This window comes from Girardinichthys multiradiatus, chromosome 12 (genome assembly GCF_021462225.1).
Source record: "Girardinichthys multiradiatus isolate DD_20200921_A chromosome 12, DD_fGirMul_XY1, whole genome shotgun sequence".
Lineage (NCBI taxonomy): Eukaryota > Metazoa > Chordata > Actinopteri > Cyprinodontiformes > Goodeidae > Girardinichthys > Girardinichthys multiradiatus.
In genome coordinates this window covers 20,969,390-20,992,023 of record NC_061805.1, presented here as the reverse complement: position 1 = coordinate 20,992,023, position 22,634 = coordinate 20,969,390, and the positions used below count along the sequence as shown (strand labels likewise).

At 39.1% G+C, this 22,634-nt stretch overlaps 2 protein-coding genes across 3 annotated transcripts in view; one reads left to right on the top strand and one right to left on the bottom strand.

The window, feature by feature from the left end:
• The window catches only part of pi4kab (phosphatidylinositol 4-kinase, catalytic, alpha b), a 46,005-nt gene that overhangs the window by 15,197 nt on the left and 8,174 nt on the right, over window positions 1-22,634 (top strand). Inside the window, exons 20-45 of one of the 2 annotated variants that reach the window (XM_047381089.1) lie at window positions 5,000-5,108; window positions 6,463-6,599; window positions 6,682-6,815; window positions 6,936-7,018; window positions 7,096-7,166; window positions 7,249-7,373; window positions 7,449-7,530; window positions 8,170-8,253; window positions 8,510-8,599; window positions 8,745-8,864; window positions 12,456-12,470; window positions 12,618-12,710; window positions 12,798-12,954; window positions 13,054-13,181; window positions 13,296-13,454; window positions 14,778-14,929; window positions 15,040-15,147; window positions 15,262-15,389; window positions 15,581-15,739; window positions 15,826-15,905; window positions 16,024-16,223; window positions 16,931-17,021; window positions 19,259-19,426; window positions 19,534-19,587; window positions 19,680-19,800; window positions 19,915-20,044. In XM_047381089.1, coding sequence (XP_047237045.1) covers window positions 5,000-5,108; window positions 6,463-6,599; window positions 6,682-6,815; window positions 6,936-7,018; window positions 7,096-7,166; window positions 7,249-7,373; window positions 7,449-7,530; window positions 8,170-8,253; window positions 8,510-8,599; window positions 8,745-8,864; window positions 12,456-12,470; window positions 12,618-12,710; window positions 12,798-12,954; window positions 13,054-13,181; window positions 13,296-13,454; window positions 14,778-14,929; window positions 15,040-15,147; window positions 15,262-15,389; window positions 15,581-15,739; window positions 15,826-15,905; window positions 16,024-16,223; window positions 16,931-17,021; window positions 19,259-19,426; window positions 19,534-19,587; window positions 19,680-19,800; window positions 19,915-20,044 — 2,978 coding nt within the window. The remainder of the gene's footprint in view (window positions 1-4,999; window positions 5,109-6,462; window positions 6,600-6,681; window positions 6,816-6,935; window positions 7,019-7,095; window positions 7,167-7,248; window positions 7,374-7,448; window positions 7,531-8,169; window positions 8,254-8,509; window positions 8,600-8,744; window positions 8,865-12,455; window positions 12,471-12,617; window positions 12,711-12,797; window positions 12,955-13,053; window positions 13,182-13,295; window positions 13,455-14,777; window positions 14,930-15,039; window positions 15,148-15,261; window positions 15,390-15,580; window positions 15,740-15,825; window positions 15,906-16,023; window positions 16,224-16,930; window positions 17,022-19,258; window positions 19,427-19,533; window positions 19,588-19,679; window positions 19,801-19,914; window positions 20,045-22,634) is intronic. The other variant, XM_047381090.1, reaches the window with a different exon arrangement.
• On the bottom strand, window positions 1,332-4,671 carry serpind1 (serpin peptidase inhibitor, clade D (heparin cofactor), member 1). The gene is made up of 7 exons (XM_047381091.1): window positions 4,631-4,671; window positions 4,224-4,487; window positions 3,397-4,040; window positions 3,169-3,317; window positions 2,587-2,711; window positions 1,942-2,086; window positions 1,332-1,861 (listed from the first exon to the last, which is right to left on the bottom strand). Exons 2-7 carry the CDS (start codon window positions 4,484-4,486, stop codon window positions 1,670-1,672), a joined length of 1,518 nt encoding a protein of 505 aa, XP_047237047.1. The 5' UTR covers window position 4,487; window positions 4,631-4,671; the 3' UTR covers window positions 1,332-1,669.

The following is a 22,634-nucleotide window of genomic DNA, read 5'->3' as shown; positions in this document are numbered from 1 at the left end:
CTCTATGGGGTTCAGGTCAGGAGAGTTGGCAGGCCAATTGAGCACAGTGATACCATGGTCAGTAAACCATTTACCAGTGGTTTTGGCACTGTGAGCAGGTGCCAGGTCGTGCTGAAAAATGAAATCTTCATCTCTATAAAGCTTTTCAGCAGATGGAAGCATGAAGTGCTCCAACATCTCCTGATAGCTAGCTGCATTGACCCTGCCCTTGATAAAACACAGTGGACCAACACCAGCAGCTGACACGGCACCCCAGACCATCACTGACTGTGGGTACTTGACACTGGACTTCTGGCATTTTGGCATTTCCTTCTCCCCAGTCTTCCTCCAGACTCTGGCACCTTGATTTCCGAATGACATGCAGAATTTGCTTTCATCCGAACAAAGTACTTTGGACCACTGAGCAACAGTCCAGTGCTGCTTCTCTGTAGCCCAGGTCAGGCGCTTCTGCCGCTGTTTCTGGTTCAAAAGTGGCTTGACCTGGGGAATGCAGCACCTGTAGCCCATTTCCTGCACACACCTGTGCACGGTGGCTCTGGATGTTTCTACTCCAGACTCAGTCCACTGCTTCCGCAGGTCCCCCAAGGTCTGGAATCGGCCCTTCTCCACAATCTTCCTCAGGGTCCGGTCACCTCTTCTCGTTGTGCAGCGTTTTCTGCCACACTTTTTCCTTCCCACAGACTTCCCACTGAGGTGCCTTGATACAGCACTCTGGGAACAGCCTATTCGTTCAGAAATTTCTTTCTGTGTCTTACCCTCTTGCTTGAGGGTGTCAATAGTGGCCTTCTGGACAGCAGTCAGGTCGGCAGTCTTACCCATGATTGGGGTTTTGAGTGATGAACCAGGCTGGGAGTTTTAAAGGCCTCAGGAATCTTTTGCAGGTGTTTAGAGTTAACTCGTTGATTCAGATGATTAGGTTCATAGCTCGTTTAGAGACCCTTTTAATGATATGCTAATTTTGTGAGATAGGAATTTTGGGTTTTCATGAGCTGTATGCCACAATCATCTGTATTAAGACAATAAAAGACCTGAAATATTTCAGTTAGTGTGCAATGAATCTAAAATATATGAATGTTAAATTTTCATCATGACATTATAGAAAATAATGAACTTTATCACAATATGCTAATATTTTGAGAAGGACCTGTATATTAAAAACAGACCCACTAAACATATTTGTACCAAATTGTATTTTGTTACAATTTTGACCTAAGGAGTTTTAGGTTAGTACAAACAAGTTATTAAACCAAATAAAGAAACATTTTTTCTGAGATTTAGACTCCGATTGTAGAAATGTAATTTGACAAATGGAGTTTTTTTTTCACAGAAACTCTGTTGTAGTTTTGTCTATTTTATTATCTGAACATCTGTAATGTTTATACATTTTGTTTGAAATTACCATGGTACAGCATGAGGTTATCAAAAGTCATCAAAATGTCTGCACACTTCTCCACCTGCCTTGATGTAATTTATAAACCATTAACAGACAGATAACAAGCATTCAGTGAGTCACTTAAACAGACTTCGTACTTTGAGCAATTTGAAGAAGTTTAAATGTTCATTCTGAGTCGAAATTTACTAAAATGATTCCTGAGAAGCTCAGGTCAGCGATGTGTCCGATGTTCTGTAAAACAAAGCCGTGCTTTACAACTGGACCATCATTTATGAATCAGTTCTGTGAGGGATTTACCACCCGGCCAATGAACACGAGGCAGTCTGTGCGGTGCTCGTAGATCAGGAAAAGGAATGGATGATCCACTGTGAAGCGAATCTGAGAGGAGAGCGGCATGAACCCCACTTGGGTCAGGGCTGCAGCTTCTGTTCCCTCCTCGTTCACAGTGATGGTTCCCTGGTGCTTCAGCTGCGATAGCACAAACAAAATGTATCACAACACAAAAATAATAGTCAAAACTGTGGTGTTTGTGTTGGTCTTTTACTCACCCAGTTCAAGGCAACTTTTTCTGAAGTCATTCTACTAAAATCCCCACTCTGCTTGAAAATATCAGTTAGTCCCATCTCCTTTAGATTTTCAATCAGGTTGTAGTTTTGCTCCAGTTTAAAGCGAGGTAACGAGACCTCACGAGTCCTAAGTAGAGGAAAAGAATACTGTTTTCACAATTGAGCACAATGAAATCTGAACTATTTCCACTGAAAAAAGTTAAAATTTTGTCTGCCCCCCCCCCCCCCCCCCCCCCTCCCCTCCTCCCCCCTTGGTGACGCACTTACTGACAAATAGGTTTACTAATCTAATAACACAGCTTTCCATCTTTTCCAGGTCTTAGCTAAACATGCTGAGAATTCACTCATTGCCAGCTGGCAGAAATCCAGTGAACTTCTGTTGTAACAACTTATTGATTGCTACATGGAAGTGTTGAGTACATTGAGTCTTCATGCTGGTTAAAGAATTTCTGCAGTTGCTAAATTTAAACGTTCTCTTACTTTTCCAGTACATATTTTTTTAAGGGGTGATTCATTCAACATCTTTCGATGGCAATCCGACGATTTGTTTCTGTTCTGTTGTATTCACTGATAGATTGTTCTATGAGCAGTAAATCCGATCCATTTAAAAACTTGCTTGTGACTGACCTGTTTGTCATGTTTTTAAGCCACTTGATGATAACAGTTGGTGAAATCTGCTGCTCCAGCGTCCTCATGCCAGTGATCTTCCTTGGCAAGGCAATGAGCATGCTGATGTTTCCTGTGTATGGAAGCTGAAGAAAAGAACGTTAATGTGCTGCTTAGTTGGGCTTGTTATTCATCAGTGTGGGTGCTTGTCAGACGTTCTTGTCGAATATGGATATTGGAGCTGCACAAAATATTGAATCACCATTGTTATCGCAATAACTGTACTGTTGTTCAGTTATTCAGGCCTTAATCAGTCATCACATCTGTCGGCAAACTGTTCAAAATATAGTACCCTTCAACAGGGAAGAACAAGCAACATCATTTTGCGCCTTTTCTAGCCTCCCTACAATGTTCTCTAGTCCATTCCACCTGGGTGGTGGCCCCAAACTGTGGACCAGCCTGCCTTTGCCAGTTTGAGCCACAAAGACTGTCAAAAATAATGAGGAACATGTGGGTTAATTGTTGTCATTGCAATATTCAGCTATTTATGACTGTCACATTTTCCTGATATTGTGCAGCTCCTATCTGTGTAAACCCACCCACCTGCAGAATGTCACACTCAAGCTCGTGGTCGGCAGCAGCTAGGTAGTTCCCCTTGTTTGTCATCATTGGCACTCGTACAGTTGTTTTTTCATTAACTCTAAAGTTTCGGTAGTAAGTCATTTCTTTTGGGAATTTCTGCTCCCATGTTCCTGTTTGTACAAAGATCAAAGACTCACATTGACATTTATGCTTTGATATTACTTGACTGGTAAATTAAATTTCTCTCACCTTTGAAGTACAGGTAGTTAAGTAGCATCAGCACCATATTTGGATCCACACTCTTCAGCGGCTCTTTGATCAACCCCTTGGTCAGCTTTTCAATGCGTTGGTTGGCTTTATTCAGGAATTCTGGCTTTCTGAAGTCTACTGACTGCGGCTCGGCAAAATAATAAGTCTTCGTCTCGGTGCGGAAGGTTTCTTTCACTGAGACGTTTTTTTTGAGGTAAACATCATTGACAGACCGCAGAGTGTAGCCAAAGTTCCTCCTGAAAAGCCGGTGTGTCAGCTTCTTGAACAGCTTATGGACTGTTGTGTTGTCATAGTGATGGCTGGCGTTAACAAACTCGGCAAATCCCAAAGCTTTGTAGATCTGGTGGTGAGTTTCAGGTCCAGCACCCAAAGACATCATCCCCATGGCAATGGAGATTCCAGCAGGTGCCAGCAGGATGTTGTCAGTCTGGTTTACGTCGTTACGGAGACTTCTGTAAAGATTAAAGCCAAAGCGGGCATTCACCATGTTTAGACGCTGAAGGCGAGACCGACCATGAAAGAGCCGTAGGAGTCTGGCTCGGCGAATCTTTGGGTCGGAGGATTCTGCAAAGATGTCAATGTCTGGGGCCGGTGTGGCTATTTCGTCGATCTCATCCCCCTCTCTGAAAATAATTTAATTCATCATATATTCCTTAAAAATAAATTTAAATTAAATGGAAGTTTTATCTTAAAAATGTACATTTTGAAAACTGTCTCACTTGTACCTAGTTTGAGCTGGTATTTACTTCATTATTAAAGGTATTTTCAATATATGATCCAACACAAGGAAATCCCCTAAAACTTACATGTAATCATCACTTCCTGCGGCCAGGATCTTATCAAAGTCAATGTAATCTTCATCCTCAAAGCCGTCCAGAATGAGGTCGTTGGTGACAGTGTTTTCTTTGTGGAACTCCAAAGGAATGGCCTCCACATCTACTTCACTACCTGGCTCTAAGCCTCTAGGGTTTACATTAGGGGCATTGAAGTGAGAATCGAGGTCTTTGATGCCAGCTAGGGATGGACTGGCCAGCATACACACCACAGGAATGACTGTGAACACCCACATCCTGAAGGCAGAGCAAATAAAACGTTTAGTGCAAAACTGCTCAGTGATCTGACAAGTAGATTTGATTAAAAAACATGATAAAAGCCATTCGGATTGAAAGACAAAGGGTTTCTGTGTAAACTAGCAGTCTGTGAAGTGTCTTACCTTTACTGTGACTGGTGGGAAGTGCTGTGTTGATTCTGTTTGTAGGACGAAGAATTCAAAACTGAACTTTGATGTGTGCTGCTCTTGAACAAATAGACCAGATCAAACAGTCCAACAAGTCTGCTGACTGACTAAAACCTTTAACTCTTCACACTTTATCACATTTGTTAAATGTTTATTCTGAATAATTATTAATTAAATAATTTTCTGTATGCTAACACATCCTTTATAGTATTTTGTCTGATTTACAGGTCTTTGACTTGTGACAAAGAATTTAGCTGTTCAAATTTGAAAGGATCAACATTTTCCTTATGGAGCAGTAATTATCTTACATTTGTTGCCCTTTAAAGTACTTTTTCAAATTTACAGTTGACCAGGCGACTTCCTGCAATCAAGGAGGCCAAACCTCGTCTCCAGAAGCTGTTCCGGGACTTCTGGTTGTACTCTGTGGTCATGGGATTTGCAGTGGAAGGATCAGGTGAGCAGGAGATTGACTCTTATTGTATTTATCATCTCCCAAAAGTTCAGAACCTTTGAAGGACCTTAAATAAAATGAGTTGGCACTTAAAAATTCATGTTTTGACTTGCTTTAGTGGCCTTGAGTTACCAAAACCAAGTGAAGAGTTAATCATGTAACATTTAAGCAAAATAAAGAGAGGTGTATGAAATATTTTGTTATATACAAATATGTAATATACAAATATTAAATTATATAGCCTTTTTTATTTAGGATATCCTTCTTACTGCCATAATAAATAAAGGTTTCATTGACTGTCAATACAGTCATGTGAAAAACTAAGTACACCTTTGCTGATGTTGCTCATCAAATGCACTTTATCAACAGGTTAATCATCCTGTGCAACCATCTCTATGAAAAGAACATTTTGGCAGTTTCAGTCCCAGAAGCACACAAGTGTGTTTTAACACGATTGCCAGTTGGACAGACATCAGCAGTTACCTTAGAGAAAGGTTACAAGGTCATTTCCAAATAGTTTTAGGTGCATAATTGTGCAATGAGAAAATGGAAAGATCACAAATGGAAATATTTAAGAAAGATATTACAGTTCAGATTATACAAATTCAGATCCTCCAATGCTTAATCGAATTGCAAAAAAACAGTTTGGCTTGTTCGGAATGGTTATCAGGCAAAAACCTGACAGCACGATTTAAGCAATTTGAATGAACCATAAGGCTTTTTGAACAATGTCCTTTGGAAAGATGACAAGATGACTTAGGCATGTTTGACCCAAACCAAACAGAGCATTTTACCAAAATCACCTTATACTTACTGTAAAGCATGGAGGTCGGGGGCTGATGATTTGCTGTCACAGGACCTGGGCACCTTGCCGGCCAATGAGTTTACGTCTTTGTAACAAAGTTTTCTTGAGCAAAACGTGAGGCTTTCCGTCTGACAGCTGGAGCTTGGCCCAAACTGAGTGATCAACAGGTCAAGGGTCCCAAACCCAGCAGCTTATCTGCAAACATTGGCAAAAAGAGTAGAAGAAAGGTATTGCAAAGACCCATTCAAAGTCATTGAATTTTTGTGTTTCGATCTTTAATAGAGCTGTGCAGAACAAAAAGCCAACAAGAACAACCAACTGAAGCAATGTATGAAAGAAATGTGGGCCAAAATTCCTCCATGATGATGGAGAGACTGAGAGCATACAGAAGACTTTAATTGAATGTATTGCTGCTAAAAGTGTTTGCGCAAGCTACTGCATCATAAGGTGTACTTAGTTTTTCCCATGAATTTATTGGCAGTCATGGATACTGCCTTTTTATTATGACATTGGTTTGTCAATATGTGCATTTTTGATGTTTTGTGTTTTCAGGACTTTGGCCAGAGGAGTGGTATGAAGGTGTGTGTGAAATTGCCACAAAGTCTCCTCTCCTCACCTTCCCAAGCGGGGAACCTCTTCGTTCTGAGCTGCAGTACAACTCAGCTCTGAAAAATGACACAGTGACACCGGTACAGTGTTAAACTCCTACATTATCTAAATTTGATTCATTTGCAGCACCAGGCGGTTAGATTGTGCATTATTGTCTTCTAGGCTGAGTTGAGTGAACTGCGGTTAACAATCAGCAATTTGCTCGACCCTCCTCCTGAAGGATCTGCCCTCATTAACAAGCTGGATTTTGCCATGTCCACCTACCTGCTCTCTGTCTACCGGTTAGAATACATGAGGTCAGCTCACCTGCCTGTGCATCTGACACGTCTCTTTTTTTGGTCTCAACGAATTCCTAAATATATTAAAATTGGCTTACGCAGCTCTTTGATAGCCTTTTTACACTTGTACTTTGTCAGGATGCTGCGATCCAATGATGCGGACAGATTCCAGGTCATGTTTCGGTACTTCGAGGATAAAGCCATCCAAAAAGATAAATCTGGTGAGGGTTTAAACCACTTTGGTTTACATATTACTTATCATTTATGATTAACTCTATATTCCTTGTAATCCTTATAGGAATGCTCCAGTGCATTATTTGTGTTGGTGATAAGGTGTTTGATGTCTTCCTCCAGATGATGGCTGAAAAGGTAGATGGCACAATCCCTAAACAGACAAAGACTTAATTATTCAATTTGGGCGGATACAAATTTGTGCATTTTCTTGTCTTAGCCGAAAACTAAAGAACACGAGGAGGAGCTGGAACGACATGCACAGTTCTTATTGGTCAACTTTAACCACACTCACAAGAGAATCCGCAGGGTGGCAGACAAATATCTCTCTGGTTTGGCTGAAACGTGAGTCTGGTTACTCAGTCAGCTTGTATGTGCTCAGTTTTTTTCAAAATAATTTTCTCTTCTAACCCTTAACAGATTTCCTCATCTTCTGTGGAGTGGTCGAGTCCTGAAGACCATGTTGGATATCTTGCAGACACTCTCTCTGTCTTTAAGTGCTGTAAGTGTGCCCTGAGAACTGATGAAGAAAACACAATCTGGATGTTAATTTAAACCAGTTTAAATCAGTTGTTCTAAACTGGTCAGGTTTCAGGACCCACCATTTCCACTTAATATAAAGCCCTCACCCAAATCTAGGAAATGTTCTAACTTGGTGCAGTTCTACCCAAAAACAAGTTAGAAAATAAATCAAAGCAACAGGCGGGAATCGATTCATCATTAAATTTATTGAAAACCAAAACTCTTCAGAAACGTCTGACTTTTTATATACTCTACAGTGCTTTTATGCACAAAAATAAATATGTAACTTTGGAGTCATTTTTAACAGACTCGGCTACTGTTTTGACAGAGTAAATTAAATAAAAAGAAGCAACTATTCATTACTATTAATAAAGAAAATCCATATCTCATACAGTCTACATCATACTTGCTTTTTGCCATGCTCAATTAGCATATGTAAACAATCTTTGCAGGTCCCCTTCTATGGTGTGAAAAGGCGGGTGCCAGCTTTTATTAGAAGGCATTATTGCCACCTACTGTTAATGACTAGCTTTTGGATCCCAGCCCACCAGCTGAGAATAATTGGTTCAAATATTTTAGGTTATGTTATGTATGATACATTTCTTTATCATTTATTTAGGACATACACAAGGATCAACCATATTATGACATTCCAGACACACCGTACAGGATCACTGTTCCAGACACGTATGAAGGTCGAGAGGTGAGTTTGGCTTGTTAATCTACATGTGAACACTAGAGGGCAGCATGATATCACTTTTCAACGTGTCTTAATTGTTTTTAGTGCAAGACCTATATAGAATTACAGAATCTATTTCTTAACTACTGTAAATCTTATATGTTACACTGTATTAAAATAAGTAGAAAGAGCAAGTTTTTTTTGCACTTATAACAAGCCCAACTAAAAATATTTGCTAATGTTTTTGATGAATGAGTGTTACATTTATACTTTATTGCAGAGTATAGTGAAGGACTTTGCAGCACGCTGTGGTGAGATCCTAAAAGAAGCAATGAAATGGGCCCCTTCAGTCACAAAGTCCCACCTGCAGGTAGGTTTCCTGTTTTATTGATGACCGACATATTTAATAAAGTGAAAATGGACAGATTTTTACCAGAGTAATTGAGTCAAGGTTGGCTTTACAAGGGTGTTTTAAGCTGTTAATGTTTCTACATTTTCTGGTAATTTTCATGCAGGAGTACCTTAACAAACATCAGATCTGGGTGTCAGGACTTTCTCAACACACAGGCCTCGCCATGGCCACAGAAAGCATTTTGCACTTTGCAGGCTACAACAGGCAGAGCACCACACTTGGCGTGAGTCACAGATACACAATGATGCATACCTCAGATCATCATAATCTTAGAAATAAGATTTAAACAACGTTAAATACTAAATGGCTAGAAAATTAAAGATGTACACATTTAATGGCAAGCAGTTACTAGGTCCTATCTATTAGTTACATTTATCTCATGTTAATGTTGGCCTTTTATTGACTTATTTGAAAATGTCTTTTTTCCAGGGAGGAAGGATAATACAACACACAACTTTAATGAAACAAGAAAAAACAAAAATCGGTGTGCACAACTGCACATTTATTGTTTTGTTTTCTCTATTCCTTGCAATTAAAATTTTACATACAGACTAGGGGTGCATCAGATGTCAGTATTAACATTGGTATTGGCCGATGTTAATATTCGATAATTAAAATTGGGCTGATATTAATAACCAATATTTATTTCCATCTTTGTTGTAGTTTATGTATATGTTTTTGGAGTGTGAAGGGAGGGGGTTGGCCTTGTGATATTTGTTTGGGCATGTGTCAGTGGTTGTGATACAGTGCTGGATTGTGGGTTGGTAAACTGAAGCAGAGAAGCAATGTCAGTGGCATGGTCGTTTTATTCACGGTGTCGAAATCGTATATAAATATATTTAATATATAATGGTAAATTTGGGTTATCGGCCATAACAGTAATTTCGCACACCACGTGTTTTTGTAGGTATCAACAACACCCTGGCATAATTGTCTGAATATTTCAGTAGTTTACACAGAATTCTTCTTTTTATTTCAATCAAATTGGTTGGTTTCTTAAATCTTCAGTAGAAAACAATTCAATTCGATTCAAAAATACTTTATTAATCCCAAAGGGAAATTAAATGTTGTTATAGCTCATATTATGTAGGTTTCTTCAAAGAGCCGTTGTAGATGCTGATGGCTGTGGGCAGGAAGGATCTCCTGTAGCGCTCTGTCTTACAGCAGATCTGAAGAAGCCTCTGACTGAAGACACTCTGTTGTTGTAGGACAGTCTCATGAAGAGGATGCTCAGGGTTCTCCATAATGTTCTTCATTTATGAAGAATCCGTCTTTCTACAATGATCTCCAGAGGTTCCAGAGGAGTTCCCAGAACAGAGCCAGGCTTCTTTATCAGCTTGTTGACCTTTTTAAGTCCCTGGCTCTGATGCTGCTTCCCCAGCAGATGATGGTAGAAGAGATCACACTCTCCACAACAGACTTATAGAAGGTACAGCATTTTGCTGCAAACACCGAAGGTCCGAAATTTCCTTAAAAACAACAGTCTGCGGTGTCCCTGTCAGTTGCATCTCCACTCCAGTCTGTTGTCCAGGTGAACACCGAGGTATTTATACTCCTCCATCACCTCCACATTTTCTCTCATGGTGGAAATAGTGATTGGCCTATTCTTGTTTCTCTGAAAATCTACAATCATCTCCTTTGTTTTAGTCACGTTCAAAATGAGATGATTGTTTCCACACCATGCCACAAAGCGGTCCACCACCTTCCTGTACTCAGCTTCTTGTCCATCTCTGATCCACCCCACGACTGCAGAATCATCTGAGTATTTATGCAGATGACAGGAGTCTGTCTTGTACTGGAAGTCTGAGGTGTACAGAGTGAAGAGGAATGGTGAGAGTACAGTCCCCTGTGGTGCTCCTGTGCTGCTGACTACCTGGTTAGACTCACAACCCTTCAGTTTCACAAACTGTGGTCTGTTTGTCAGGTAGTCTTTGATCCAGGAGATTGTTGAGGCCTCCACCTGAGTCTTCTGGAGTTTCTGACAAAGCAAATCAGGTTGGATTGTATTAAATGGACTGGAGAAATCAAAGAACATGATCCTCACAGTGCTACTGGCTTTGTCCAGATGACAGTGGGTTTGTTGAAGCAGGTGTATGATGGCATCTTCAACTCCAACTCCACAGCGATAAGCAAACTGAAGGGGGTCCTGATGGTTTACTGTTTGCTTACTCAGGTGGGCCAACAGGAGTCTCTCTAGGACCTTCATGATGTGAGATGTCAGGGCAACAGGTCTATAGTCATTGAGGACTGATGGGTGAGTTTTCTTTGGTACCAGAACAAGACAGGAGGTCTCCCACAACACTGGAACCTTGAGGAACGTTGAGGTCAGGGCTATGGAAAGCAGTTTCCGGAAGCTTAACGTTGGTCTGTTTTATCAATTCCAAAACCACTTTTTATGTGTGGGATCATTTTCTTATGGAACCACTCTACTGTTTCCAAGTGTCAACCATCATCTTGATTTAAGAGAGTTGAAGCATTTGGAGGGTCGTACTCCTTAAATATTCCATCTGTTTTGTACAAATCCCCACTACTGTGGACAGAGAAACAGCTACACAGGATGATGCTGCCACCACCATGCTTGATGGTTGGTACAGTACTTTTAGGTTTGAAGCATCATCTTGACTTCTTTACTTTCATACTTCTTATTGTGTCCCAAAAAGCACAATCTTTGCTTCGTCTGACCCTGATTGTGGATTTGAAAAATTCCACAAAAAATTCAAACGTGTTCGCCTAATTATTGCTACAAGTCATTGAAGCTAAATGATGCATTGTCAGTCAACCCTGGAAAAACAATGGTTTAACTAAATCAATTGAATATTTATTTTTACTTCTTCCTGAGTTGGGGAATTGTCAGTGTTGAGCAGCAAAAAGCATAGGCAAATAAAAGCACACTGATGCACACATTACATATAATCATAAAAATAATATTTTGAAAACCCTACAATAAACTAACTAGGGTAACTATACTCATGGAATAAATAGGAAAAGTAAATTGTAATATGTTCATCCATATTGGAATAAAACATATCTGTACAATTTGTAATTTTTATATTTGTATTAATGAGACCACAAGAATACAGAAATCTGGTCAACTGTTTCATGTAAACACCCAGGAGAAACGGCCTACAACAATGATCCTCTGTGCATTTTGGATGTAGCAGTCAGTGACTAAAAGAAAGAAATCCTAAAATTAAAGACATTCATGCCCCATGAGGAGTGCATGTAAACGTCTGACCATAACAGTAAAAGCAGAAAAACCAATAGTCTGGTGCTTTTCCAGTGCTGTATAGTCCTTGCGTGTGCTGCAGCCAGTCACATACTTTTAGCTTTGGAGAAGCTTCTTACAACTACTAATATTCATTCAGTATTAATGGCTTTTTTACCATAGCAAATGTTCCATTTACAGCAACCGCTTGGCTTTTTTCTTACCACTGAGGAAGTCTTGTTTGTTTTGTGTAAACATGTTATATTCAGTTTGAAATCCATACAGTTTGTCTGTAAACAGCAGGTATCGGGCTGTTTATGGGTGTGTATGGTGTGTGTGCATCCTAACCAGTCCATGTGACATTGTTTTGCTTGCTGAGCAGTTCTTGTATGTTCCTGTGCTTTCATTCTGCTAAATCTGTCTTTTTATTTGCTTCATTTGTTGTATTTTGTCTTTATTTAACTGCACAAAACTGCCTTCCTGGTTGCTTGGCTGATTTACGGCTTACCTGGTTACTTATCGGCTATGGACGGGTGGCTTGAATGGCTGGTTATCCATTTGGCTAACTGGTTAAACTGATGCTGTCCTCCACTGTGCTGCCAACCGTAGGCTGCTTTCCCTCAGGTTGGTCTCAACACTGAATACAGACAGACAGGGTTTAAGCATTGCGCAATACATTTATCCTCAGGTCCTACTGCACAGCTGCATATTTTACTTTCCCGCCTTTTAACTGTTTTGTCTCAGGCTTAACAAAGTGTGTTTTCTGTTTAGGTCACTCAGCTGACAGAGAGACCAGCATGTGTGAAGAAGGATTACTCCAACTTTATGGCATCACTCAACCTAAGAAACCGCTACACCGGAGAGGTAAAGCTTAGCATTAAATTTGTTTTCTCTAAGATTTTCTGCAGACTACATGATTCAGCAATCTGTTTGTGGGTTTTTTTTTATTAGGTGGCCGGTATGATCCAATTTTCAGAGGCAACCCACAGCCACTCTGACCTTAGCAAGCTGATGATCAGTCAGATGACCAGCGCTCTTGAAAGAAAAGACCCTGATTCCTTCACTCAAGCTATGTTCAAGATGGCTGCTCTGCTTATAAATACCAAAAGTGAATACCAGTTATGGCTCTTTCAGTCTCATAAAATTTAACTTTGAATTTGTAATAGGGGTTTGTGTTTTCAGTTAGTTAATATAAGTTGTCTTTCAGACTGTGATCCACAGCTGCTGCACCATCTGTGCTGGTCTCCACTGAAGATGTTTTCAGAGCATGGGATGGAAACAGCTATTGCCTGCTGGGAATGGCTTCTTGCTGCTCACAATGGGGTGGAAGTGCCAGTATGTATTTACCACTTATTTTATTTTTTATTATGTCAGCAGTGTAATAAAAGACAGCAGTGCAGCTTTGTGTTAAAATAATGTAATGTAATCCCCTCCTTTCCATCTTCTTAGTTCATGCGTGAGATGGCAGGAGCTTGGCAGATGACTGTGGAGCTCAAGATGGGTTTGTTTTCAGAAACTCAAGTCGAGGCCGGACCCCTGGCTGTCTCAGAGGAAAGCCAGCCTACACCCTGTGCTCCTGATGTCATTCCTCACTTCCTCTGGATAGAGGTTAGTGAGAGGCAATCATGCAGTATTGATGCTTTTTCCCCATCAGGTTGTTGGCTTTTTATTTGAATTAACTTCAGGATTTGGCTACTTTGTATGATTAAGGAGATTTCTGCATGTGCTCACTGGCTTTGGGAACAGATTATAAATAGAGCTGCATCAAGCAACAGCAATCTTTGGTGTAGTTGTTACTGTGGGAACAACACTTCGCTATTTTCACCCTCTTCGGGGTTAATAAGTTAAAGCACTAAAGGTTTACAGTGACTTGGAAAAGTTTTCATATTATTAAACTTTTCACATTTTGTCATGTGATAAACATAAACGTCAAAGTATTTTAACGTGTTTTATGTGATAGACAAAGTGCTTGATTATGAAGTGAAAGCAAAATGATGCATGATTTTAAAAAAAAGTTTAAGAATAAAATCGACGTCCTCAATAGGATACTCAGTAAGACCGTTGTTCACAGCTAGCAATGCTGACTGTGCTATAGCAAATATAAAGTTCATAAAATGGCTTAAAAGGTAAACTTTTATTTTTCTTTGGTTTAAAATGGCAGCAAATCTCTGTCAACAGTGATTCCTCTCTCATACACACACACTGACATCACAGCTTTTAATATGAATCACTAATGGCCCCTCAAAGCAGGAAAGCTTGAAAAAAAAATTTGAATGTTGACAATCCGAATTTTTAGAGAGGAAATGGGATTCTGCTAAAATCAGTATTGTCAATTCAAATATAAAAAAAAACCAGATCAGAAATCAACCACACAACCTAAATCCCTGCATGTGTAAAGTATGGATATTTTTTCTTCTTCTTCTTCTTATTATTATTAATTTTATATTTGTGGGAGTGGTGGCCTAGTGGTTAGAGCGGAGGGCGTTTGTGTCCTCGAGAGACCACAAGTAACCTTGTTCGAATCCCACTGCCTGCCTCTCTGGGTCCCTGAGCAAGACCCCTAAATGCTCCCTGGGAGTCACACAATGGCAGCCCACTGCTCCCTAATTGATGGATTAAATAAAGAGGATCATTTCTACATTGTGAGATCAATAAAGTCTAAATTATTATTATATTCAAATTGCTTTTTTGTGCTTGTAAAACCAGTTAAATTCATTAAATTTGTCATAAGACAATCTTCTTAAATAAGCTGCCATATTAATCTTGACATTTCCCTCCAAAAATACTAATTAAGCTATCGGCAAAAAAAAATGTGTTCTGAATTGTTATAAGAAGGAACAAACCCTTGTTAGTCCTGTATCAAATGCTGGGGAAAACTATTTCTTATTTTCACACTGACTCAAACTAAACATTTTCCTGCTCTTCTTACAGTTCCTGGTGCAGAGGTTTGAGATAGCTAAATACAGTAGTGCAGACCAGGTGGAGATCTTCATTTCCATTTTGCAGAGATCTCTTTCACTGAGTGTCGGAGGATCCAAATGCAGCCTGAATCGACACGTTGCTGCCATTGGGCCAAGATTCAGGTATTTATTTGTCATTAAAACTGTATAACTATTTAATATCATACTGCTTAGTAATATTAGTGAAAGCCCAATGAACTAATACAGTAAATCATTAACTTCTATCCCTCTAGACTGCTGACTCTGGGTTTAACTCTGCTGCATGCTGATGTTGTGACAAACGCCACCATCAGAAATGTGCTGCGAGAAAAGATCTATTCTACAGCCTTCGACTTCTTCAGGTAGGAAAATATGCTTTAAATTAATGCAGATTAAACAGCAATCTGTATTTTTAAGGAATATTAAAAACCGTCACTCTGTTCATAAACACCTTTTCCATTTCTGTTTTTCTTTAGTGTTGCTCCCAAATTTCCCACTCAGGCAGATAAGAGGCTCAGAGAAGACATCAGTATAATGATAAAGTTCTATGCCTGCCTGCAATCTGACAAGAAGTACCTCACTGCCACCCAGCTGGTCCCACCAGGTATACTGTTAACAAGTGCTCTGGTCTTTCAGAGGAAATACATAAATCTCTCACTGAAAATTCAACATGAAAAGATTTAACCACTAGTCAGATCAGATGCTGTTGTTTTTTTGAAGATTTTCAGAAAATCTTGAATTTTTATGAAGAAGTTAAATATTTAGGCAGGATTTATGATGCTTATTTTTGTCTAGATCCCCAGGACATGTCGGTGAACAGCCTGTCTGTAATGGCAGTCACAGACAGTCGGAGCAGTCTGGACGTAGCTGTGGGTCAGAGGCAGCAGAGTGCTCAAGGGTGGATCAACACCTACCCCCTGTCCTCAGGGATGTCCACCATTTCCAAGAAGTCAGGTGAAGCCTTCAACAGTAGAAATCGTTCTTATTTTGAGTTACTGTAAACCTACAGATCACTTATCTGTTTCCTGTTATTTTTGTAGGGCTCTCTAAAAAAAGCAACAGAGGTTCTCAGCTGCACAAATACTACATGAAACGCAGGACACTTTTACTGGCTTTACTGGTGTTTGCCTTCTTTTTTTTTTTAACAACTTTTATAATTTAAAAATATATTGTAGTAAAGTCAAGTACAGGACCTTTTATTGAACTTCTTAATGAAAGGCCTTCATGTATCTTCCCAGGCCAGTGATATCGAGCGGCTGACAATATGGTACAACCCGTTATCCGCTCAAGAGCTCGCTATCGCAACAGAGCAGTCGGTGGAAACCAGCATTGCCAACTGGAGGTCCAAATACATCAGTCTGACAGAAAAACAGTGGAAAGACAACGTCAACCTGGCCTGGAGTATATCTCCTTACCTGGCTCTGCAGCTTCCTGCCAGGTACGCGGACAAAAAACAACATGCATTACATTGTGACAGGGATCCTATGCAGTCTTGAAAATGTTTTTTTTCCAGGTCTGGATTTATAAGAAAATGATCATGGAGAACACAACATATTTTTGTTTCTAAACTTTCATCCCTGTCCCGTTTTTCCCAAAGAAAACAATCTCGATTTAGAAGAATGACTTGCCTCTTACAGAGATTGACTCAAATATTTACTCACACCTTGGTCATGGTCACCATAGTGTCTGTTCCTGAGTTTAACGTTTTAGGTGTAGGTACTGTTTTGTCCAAAAGTCAAATTGAATTCAAAATATTTTAAATATTTTTCACATTGACTGCAATCTGCTCATTTAATCTTAATGAGTCCTGTCAATTTTAAAGTTTAAAAATCTACATAATATTTCATTTTGTTTGTAATTAAAAGAGTTCAGTTTTTAGAGGGTGAATACTGTTAGTATTTGAACGATACATCCGTGAGCATACGTCTTTCGAAGGAAAATATCGGTTTGTGTAACAAGCTACTGCACTATTGTTTTCTATTTATTTGCATTTTTGAATCCTTTTTCTAACTGTGCGTACCTTATTGCTACTAAATATTCTAAACTTTAACAGTTATTTATTTTACATAAATAAGTTATTTTCACTTTATTAAATGTTTCTTCATCAGTATGTGCTTTCTCAGTTTTATGTTGTGTGTTTTTCAGATTTAAAAACTCAGAGTCTATTGTGTCTGAAGTGACACGTCTGGTACGAATGGATCCGGCTTCTGTGTGCGATGTTCCTGAAGCAGTAAAGGTTAGCCTTTTCCATGGAACTCCAACTCACCTGAATAGTAGTTGTGTTTAGGAATGTTTTGGAAAATAAATGAATAAAATACTTATCTTTTCTGACTGGTTAGAAAGGGAGGCCACAACAACTAGAGATTTTGGTAATAGGGAGATGTATTGGTACAAGGTCGTAGTTGCAGATGCATTATTCTTAATTGTACAAATGCAATATAAAACCTGCTTTTGAGTCTTAAAAGTAATAGACATACTGATTATTGAAAGGTAAAGCTTAAAGTGTTGGAGAGTAGCTCTGTGTGTAAGAGTCCTTTATACCTAACAATAAACACAAGTTATCCAGATGGTCCTTTAAGATATGTCATTATGAAAATTTGCTCTTTTTCTACAATTCCATATGCTAATATAAATTGGTGTAAGCCATGCCGCGGTTGTGGCTCAGACCCATGTACGGAGGCCTTACTTATCAACATTGACTGTTGCAGGATCAAATCTCGGCCCGTTAACGCTTTCTGCGCTCTTCCCACACCATATCCTGTCTCATTACCGTCGAAAAAATACTTTTTAAGGTCTAGCGGCCTTTATTTTTAAGGCTGCTAGACCTTAAAAATATAAATAAAATATTAAAGAATAAAAAATTGGTATAGGCCAACATAATGTTGAAAAAAGCTGTCTGCTGCATGTATTTACTACTTATTTGGGTGTAGTTTTATAGTAGAGTACCTGAAGCAAATACAGATTAAATCACAGGACTCCATCTAACACCGAATGGGACCAAAGCTTTAGTTGAAAGGACAAAACGTCATGTAACATAATGTACAGCACTGGAAGACTGACATTTTGTGACCTAAACATACATTAACAGCCACCAGATTATGAGACATCATTAAAATGAACATTTAACAATTACTTATCACATATACCTTTACCAGATCATTTAATTTGTTTTATTGTCCAATTCAAATGTATACTTAATGTAAAATCTAGATATAATGGATCTCAAAAGTGTTAAACTATCAAGTTTTGTGATATCAATTGAGATTTACTAAATTATTTAAACCAGTTCCATCTTAAGTAAGCCCAGGTCACTATGCTGCTACTGCCGTGTTTCAAATTAGGTGTAATGTTCTTCTGATGAATCCCAGTATTATTTTTGGATACCTTTTGGAACTGTTGCTTACATTTTAAATAATTTTCCATCTTGTCTTTCAATCAGTTTTAGAGACACATACAGTTCTAGTGAAGTCATGTACTTTCACCAATTATTGATGAATGTAACTAAAGCTTTAGCTAAATGATGCAAATGAAAATAAATGTAAAATAAAGCCTATTAAGACAGCTGATCTTTATTTTAGGTTAATCAGATTCACTAAAAATGATGGCAGCTGTGAGGTCAAGAAGACCGAATTCTCAACTTATTTAAAAGTTGCTACAACTAAGTGTCAGTTTGCAAGTCTGCTTCTGCAGTCACGTTATTGGAGCCCTTTATATTTTTTTATTTTCTTACACCTGACCGATTTGTTTGTATTTTAGTTGAAGTGAATGACGCAGGTCATACTAAAAGTCAAAAAATTACTTTAATCAAACCTGTATTTCTAACGATGGTGCACAGGTCTGAGAGGCCCTTTTGCTTTGACTTCAGTTATATCTGCGTTTCTGAAATATTCTTATCACCTAGAATCAAACCATTTTATTGTTTATATGCTCATTGCAAGTCATATCAAAAGATTCGTTCAGACTCATTCACTCTAGAGTAGAAATTCTGCAGCCATTCTAGTTAGCTTTTTCTGAATGCTTGAAATTCTCTTCTCAGCATTTAAGTACCTAATTCCCTGATACACAGTCTGTTTTGGTTAAGATGAAGCAAGTTGAACGGAAAATGTTTTTCCAATTTTAAAGTTTTTGAATAAAAAGCTGCTCATTGGTTTTGTAATTGTTTTGTTATGGAAGGTTCCTCTTGTCCTTGTTCAGCTCTGCTTGAACGAGCTCTTAACGAGCTCGGTCCAATTAAAGACAGAGACCAGCAATCCCCAAAGAGCTGCATCATTTTCTGCATAATTCTCGTTGACATTGTATACCTGTTTATTTTTACACTCACTGACATGACTCATAAACAGTTCTTCCTCTAGAGGCTTGTTTTTTACACACCATTAGCTCAATTGTGTCATGCATGCTGCACATTAAGACGCATTTGTTGTCCCAGTGATGTAAATGTTGGCTAAGTTGAATTGTTTATACTTTTTCCTGCAGTTCTTGGTGACCTGGCACACAATTGATGCGGACTCTCCAGAACTCAGTCATATCCTGTGCTGGGCCGCAGCAGATCCACCAACTGGACTGTCCTACTTCTCCTCCATGTATCCTCCTCACCCCCTCACGGCCCAGTACGGTGTCAAAGTGCTGCGCTCCTTTCCTCCTGTATGCACATAAACGCATAAAATATGTACATTTACTAATGGTATTATAAAAGTAATTAGATTTGCAGTGTTTAATGTATTTGACGTTTTTTTGCTTATTTATTTTAGGATGCTATTTTATTTTACATTCCTCAAATTGTCCAGGCCCTTCGTTACGATAAGGTGGGTACTACACTTTCTGATGTGGCAGATTTATTTTACCTCCTATATTATAATTAAACTCTTGAGTTAATCCCTTATACATTTCAATCTAGATGGGCTATGTGAGAGAGTACATCCTATGGGCCGCTCAGAAGTCTCAACTGTTGGCTCACCAGTTTATCTGGAACATGAAGACCAACATTTACTTGGACGAGGAGGGACACCAGAAAGACCGTGAGATATTTACCCACCCTCTACACAATTATGCAAAGAACACATTGTGAGGGGTTAGGAATGTAAAAACAATAATTGTGTCTGATTTTTATTTTAATTTTTGTGGCTATTCAGCGGACATCGGGGAGCTGCTGGAAGAGATGGTGGAGGAGATCACTGGATCTCTCTCTGGGCCGGCCAAAGACTTTTACCAAAGAGAGTTTGACTTCTTCAATGAGATCACCAACGTCTCTGCTATTATCAAGTAGGACCGTACTTTATGGCTGGGTCTAACTCCACCTTGTATAGGTCGTTTTTCCATCCTTCCGTTGTGAATCCTCACATGGTGAAAAAGTTTAGAATTTGTTGATCATAAGACCACGTTTCTAATCAACTCTTTCAAACTAACAGTAGCAGTGGTGGTAGTGTCTGACTTTATTAATAAATAGGGATGCCATTGCAGGAACATAACCCTGTGTGATTAGAGAAATGACATCACCTATTTGACATTTACACGTCTGTATCTGAGACGAGCACCTTCGATCGTCAATTTGACGGCGAGCTTTCTGAATGCGAGGGCAGTGCCGACGTCATCGCATTCCATTGGTCAGAAAGCTAAAGGTATATAAAATTATGGTTTCGACAAGGATTAATAATAGTATTTGAAAAATAACACAGAGTAACAGGTAGATAAAAAAAAAAAAGCTTTACTAATCTGACCAAAAGCTGGACAGCTCCATGTTACGCCCCCCCTTTCACTCCGCGGACATAAACTAGTGCTAAAAACTCCTTCAGCTCATCCACACTCATGTCGGAGGAGGAATCATCTCCTAAAACTCTGCAGGCCTCAGCCACAGTGCCACCCTGAACATAGATAAGCATTTCGGTGTCCAGCAAGCAAAGGAATGCGGTCTGGGCATCTTGGATCTGGCGCTCTGTCAACACTTACTGGCTCTGATGCCTCCCTCTTCTTTCTTCCTCCCCTACCACTGTCCACATAGTGTCATCCTTTCCTATCTCCTCCTCCTCGCTCCTCATGTGAAGAAAACATTGTAAAGCGCAGAATAGATTGTTGTTACTGGGCTACTATATCTATGACCTAACTTATTGTTTATTTCTTTGTCCATTATCAGTACCTTGATTTGTAGTTTCTCTCCTGCCAGTGAGCTGGATTCCCGGGTTTATAGCTGGGCTTGTCTCCCTGTCTCTGAACCTGCGCTGATTGTGGCACAGTTGCTATATAAATAGTATATAAATTATGAGTTTACTAATCTCTAAACTGTAGCCTAAAACGATAAAATCCTTACATAGGCTAGTCTTTTACTAACTTGAAATAATGCGTCACCACCTCGTGCTGATGGGGATGACTCGTCTTTTTTTCGCTGGGGGAGGTTCACTCTCTGACCCGCTGTCACTGGAACTGAATATTGACCAAGAGTCGTCAGAATCCCTCTCGCCCCCAGAATCACACTCATCTAATGTTCGAAGCATTTCCAATACCTCTTGAGCAGAAAATGTCCTTCTAGAAGCCATTTGTAGGATGCTAGCGATGTCCTTCTCAGATTGCGTTCTAGAGTGGTGGTTGCTAGGCAATATAATAAATGTAAATAATAGGGCTGTCAAAATAGCAGCTGTGGTTGTTAGAGGTAGAAATACTTAGATATTTTACTTTGTTTTTTTTTTTTTTAAATAGAGAAATAGGAATACACAAGACACAGGTTTAGAAAACATCAGGATGCCAAGAAGATAACAGTTTTGATAAACCATAATTATTGCATGTTAAACTTTCAAAACCGTCAAATTGATGGCCCTGGGAGTTTAAGACACATCCATGGTTTTGACTGTTGACATGGTTCATGCACCATAGTAAGATAAGGCATCCTGCTCTTGTGCCGGACAATGAGAGTTTAATTTCAAGAAGAAACCTTTTAGTCTTGCCAATCTCAGCTCTATGCTTCTTGAGCATAATTTGAAGACCTTTAGACTAGGTCTAGCCCAAAAATGGTCATGGGAATTCTGTTTCTATGAATAAGGAGGGCGATTCAGTACAACAGACACAGACTCTAAATCAGCCGTCATCAGGAGCAGAAATATGCAGTGCTGTCACTGCTGCAGGTTGATTATAAAGGTAAACTGATCAGACGTTTTCTGGCCGATACTGATTTCTGGTTTTCTTGAAGGTCACACCTAAAACTCCGAAAATAAAAGATGGTGAAAGGGAATAATACCCAGCACCCTTCAATTAAATTAGCAGTGTTTATTTAGTTTTTTTTATTATTTAAATCTGGTTCCTTTTCTTTCCTTTTTTTGTTGGCAGACATACTTTTGAGTAGAGAGCTAGTTGCACAGCAGAGAACAGTTCAGTTTGGAAGCAACTTCATAGGTTTAAAACTCCTCAATACCACATCCTTTGTTAGTAAAGCAGAAGTTAGTCTGTTATTGGGTGTAATTAATGAAATGACACCAACATCGCTTTACAACATCATAGAATAGGCCCTTGATTGTTTTTATTTATTTTTTGTCAGTTTTGGACAATGTTAGGAAAGCATTATATTGCTGAGTTATATTTTATACTGGGATAATCATATACACTTACAATTACAATTAATCCACATTGATCGCTGCACTCAATTATGATTCTGCCTGCATTTATTTGTCCCAACTTCCTATTTTTATAATTTTCTTATCACACGTTGCACCATTTCTCCCAGTTAAACACGGTCTCAAATTTTACAGCCTTAAAGTTGTAACTTTTGTAAAGGAGAGCCCTGCAGGTAATCTTTAAGGGGTTTATGAAGTGATGTGCTTTCCCAGGAGTAAAGATGTTTTGTTCCACTTCCTGCCTCTAATTCCCT

What these genes read in the sequence shown, in the direction of transcription:
- serpind1 (XM_047381091.1), bottom strand. Translation starts at nt 4,486, where the DNA reads ATGTGGGTGTTCACAGTCATTCCTGTGGTGTGTATGCTGGCCAGTCCA. An exon ending in GCAGGAAGTGATGATTACAT is followed by an intron (nt 4,041 to 4,223) that starts GTAAGTTTTAGG and finishes AATTATTTTCAG; the next exon opens with AGAGGGGGATGAGATCGACG. An exon ending in AAAAAGTTGCCTTGAACTGG is followed by an intron (nt 1,862 to 1,941) that starts GTGAGTAAAAGA and finishes GTGCTATCGCAG; the next exon opens with CTGAAGCACCAGGGAACCAT.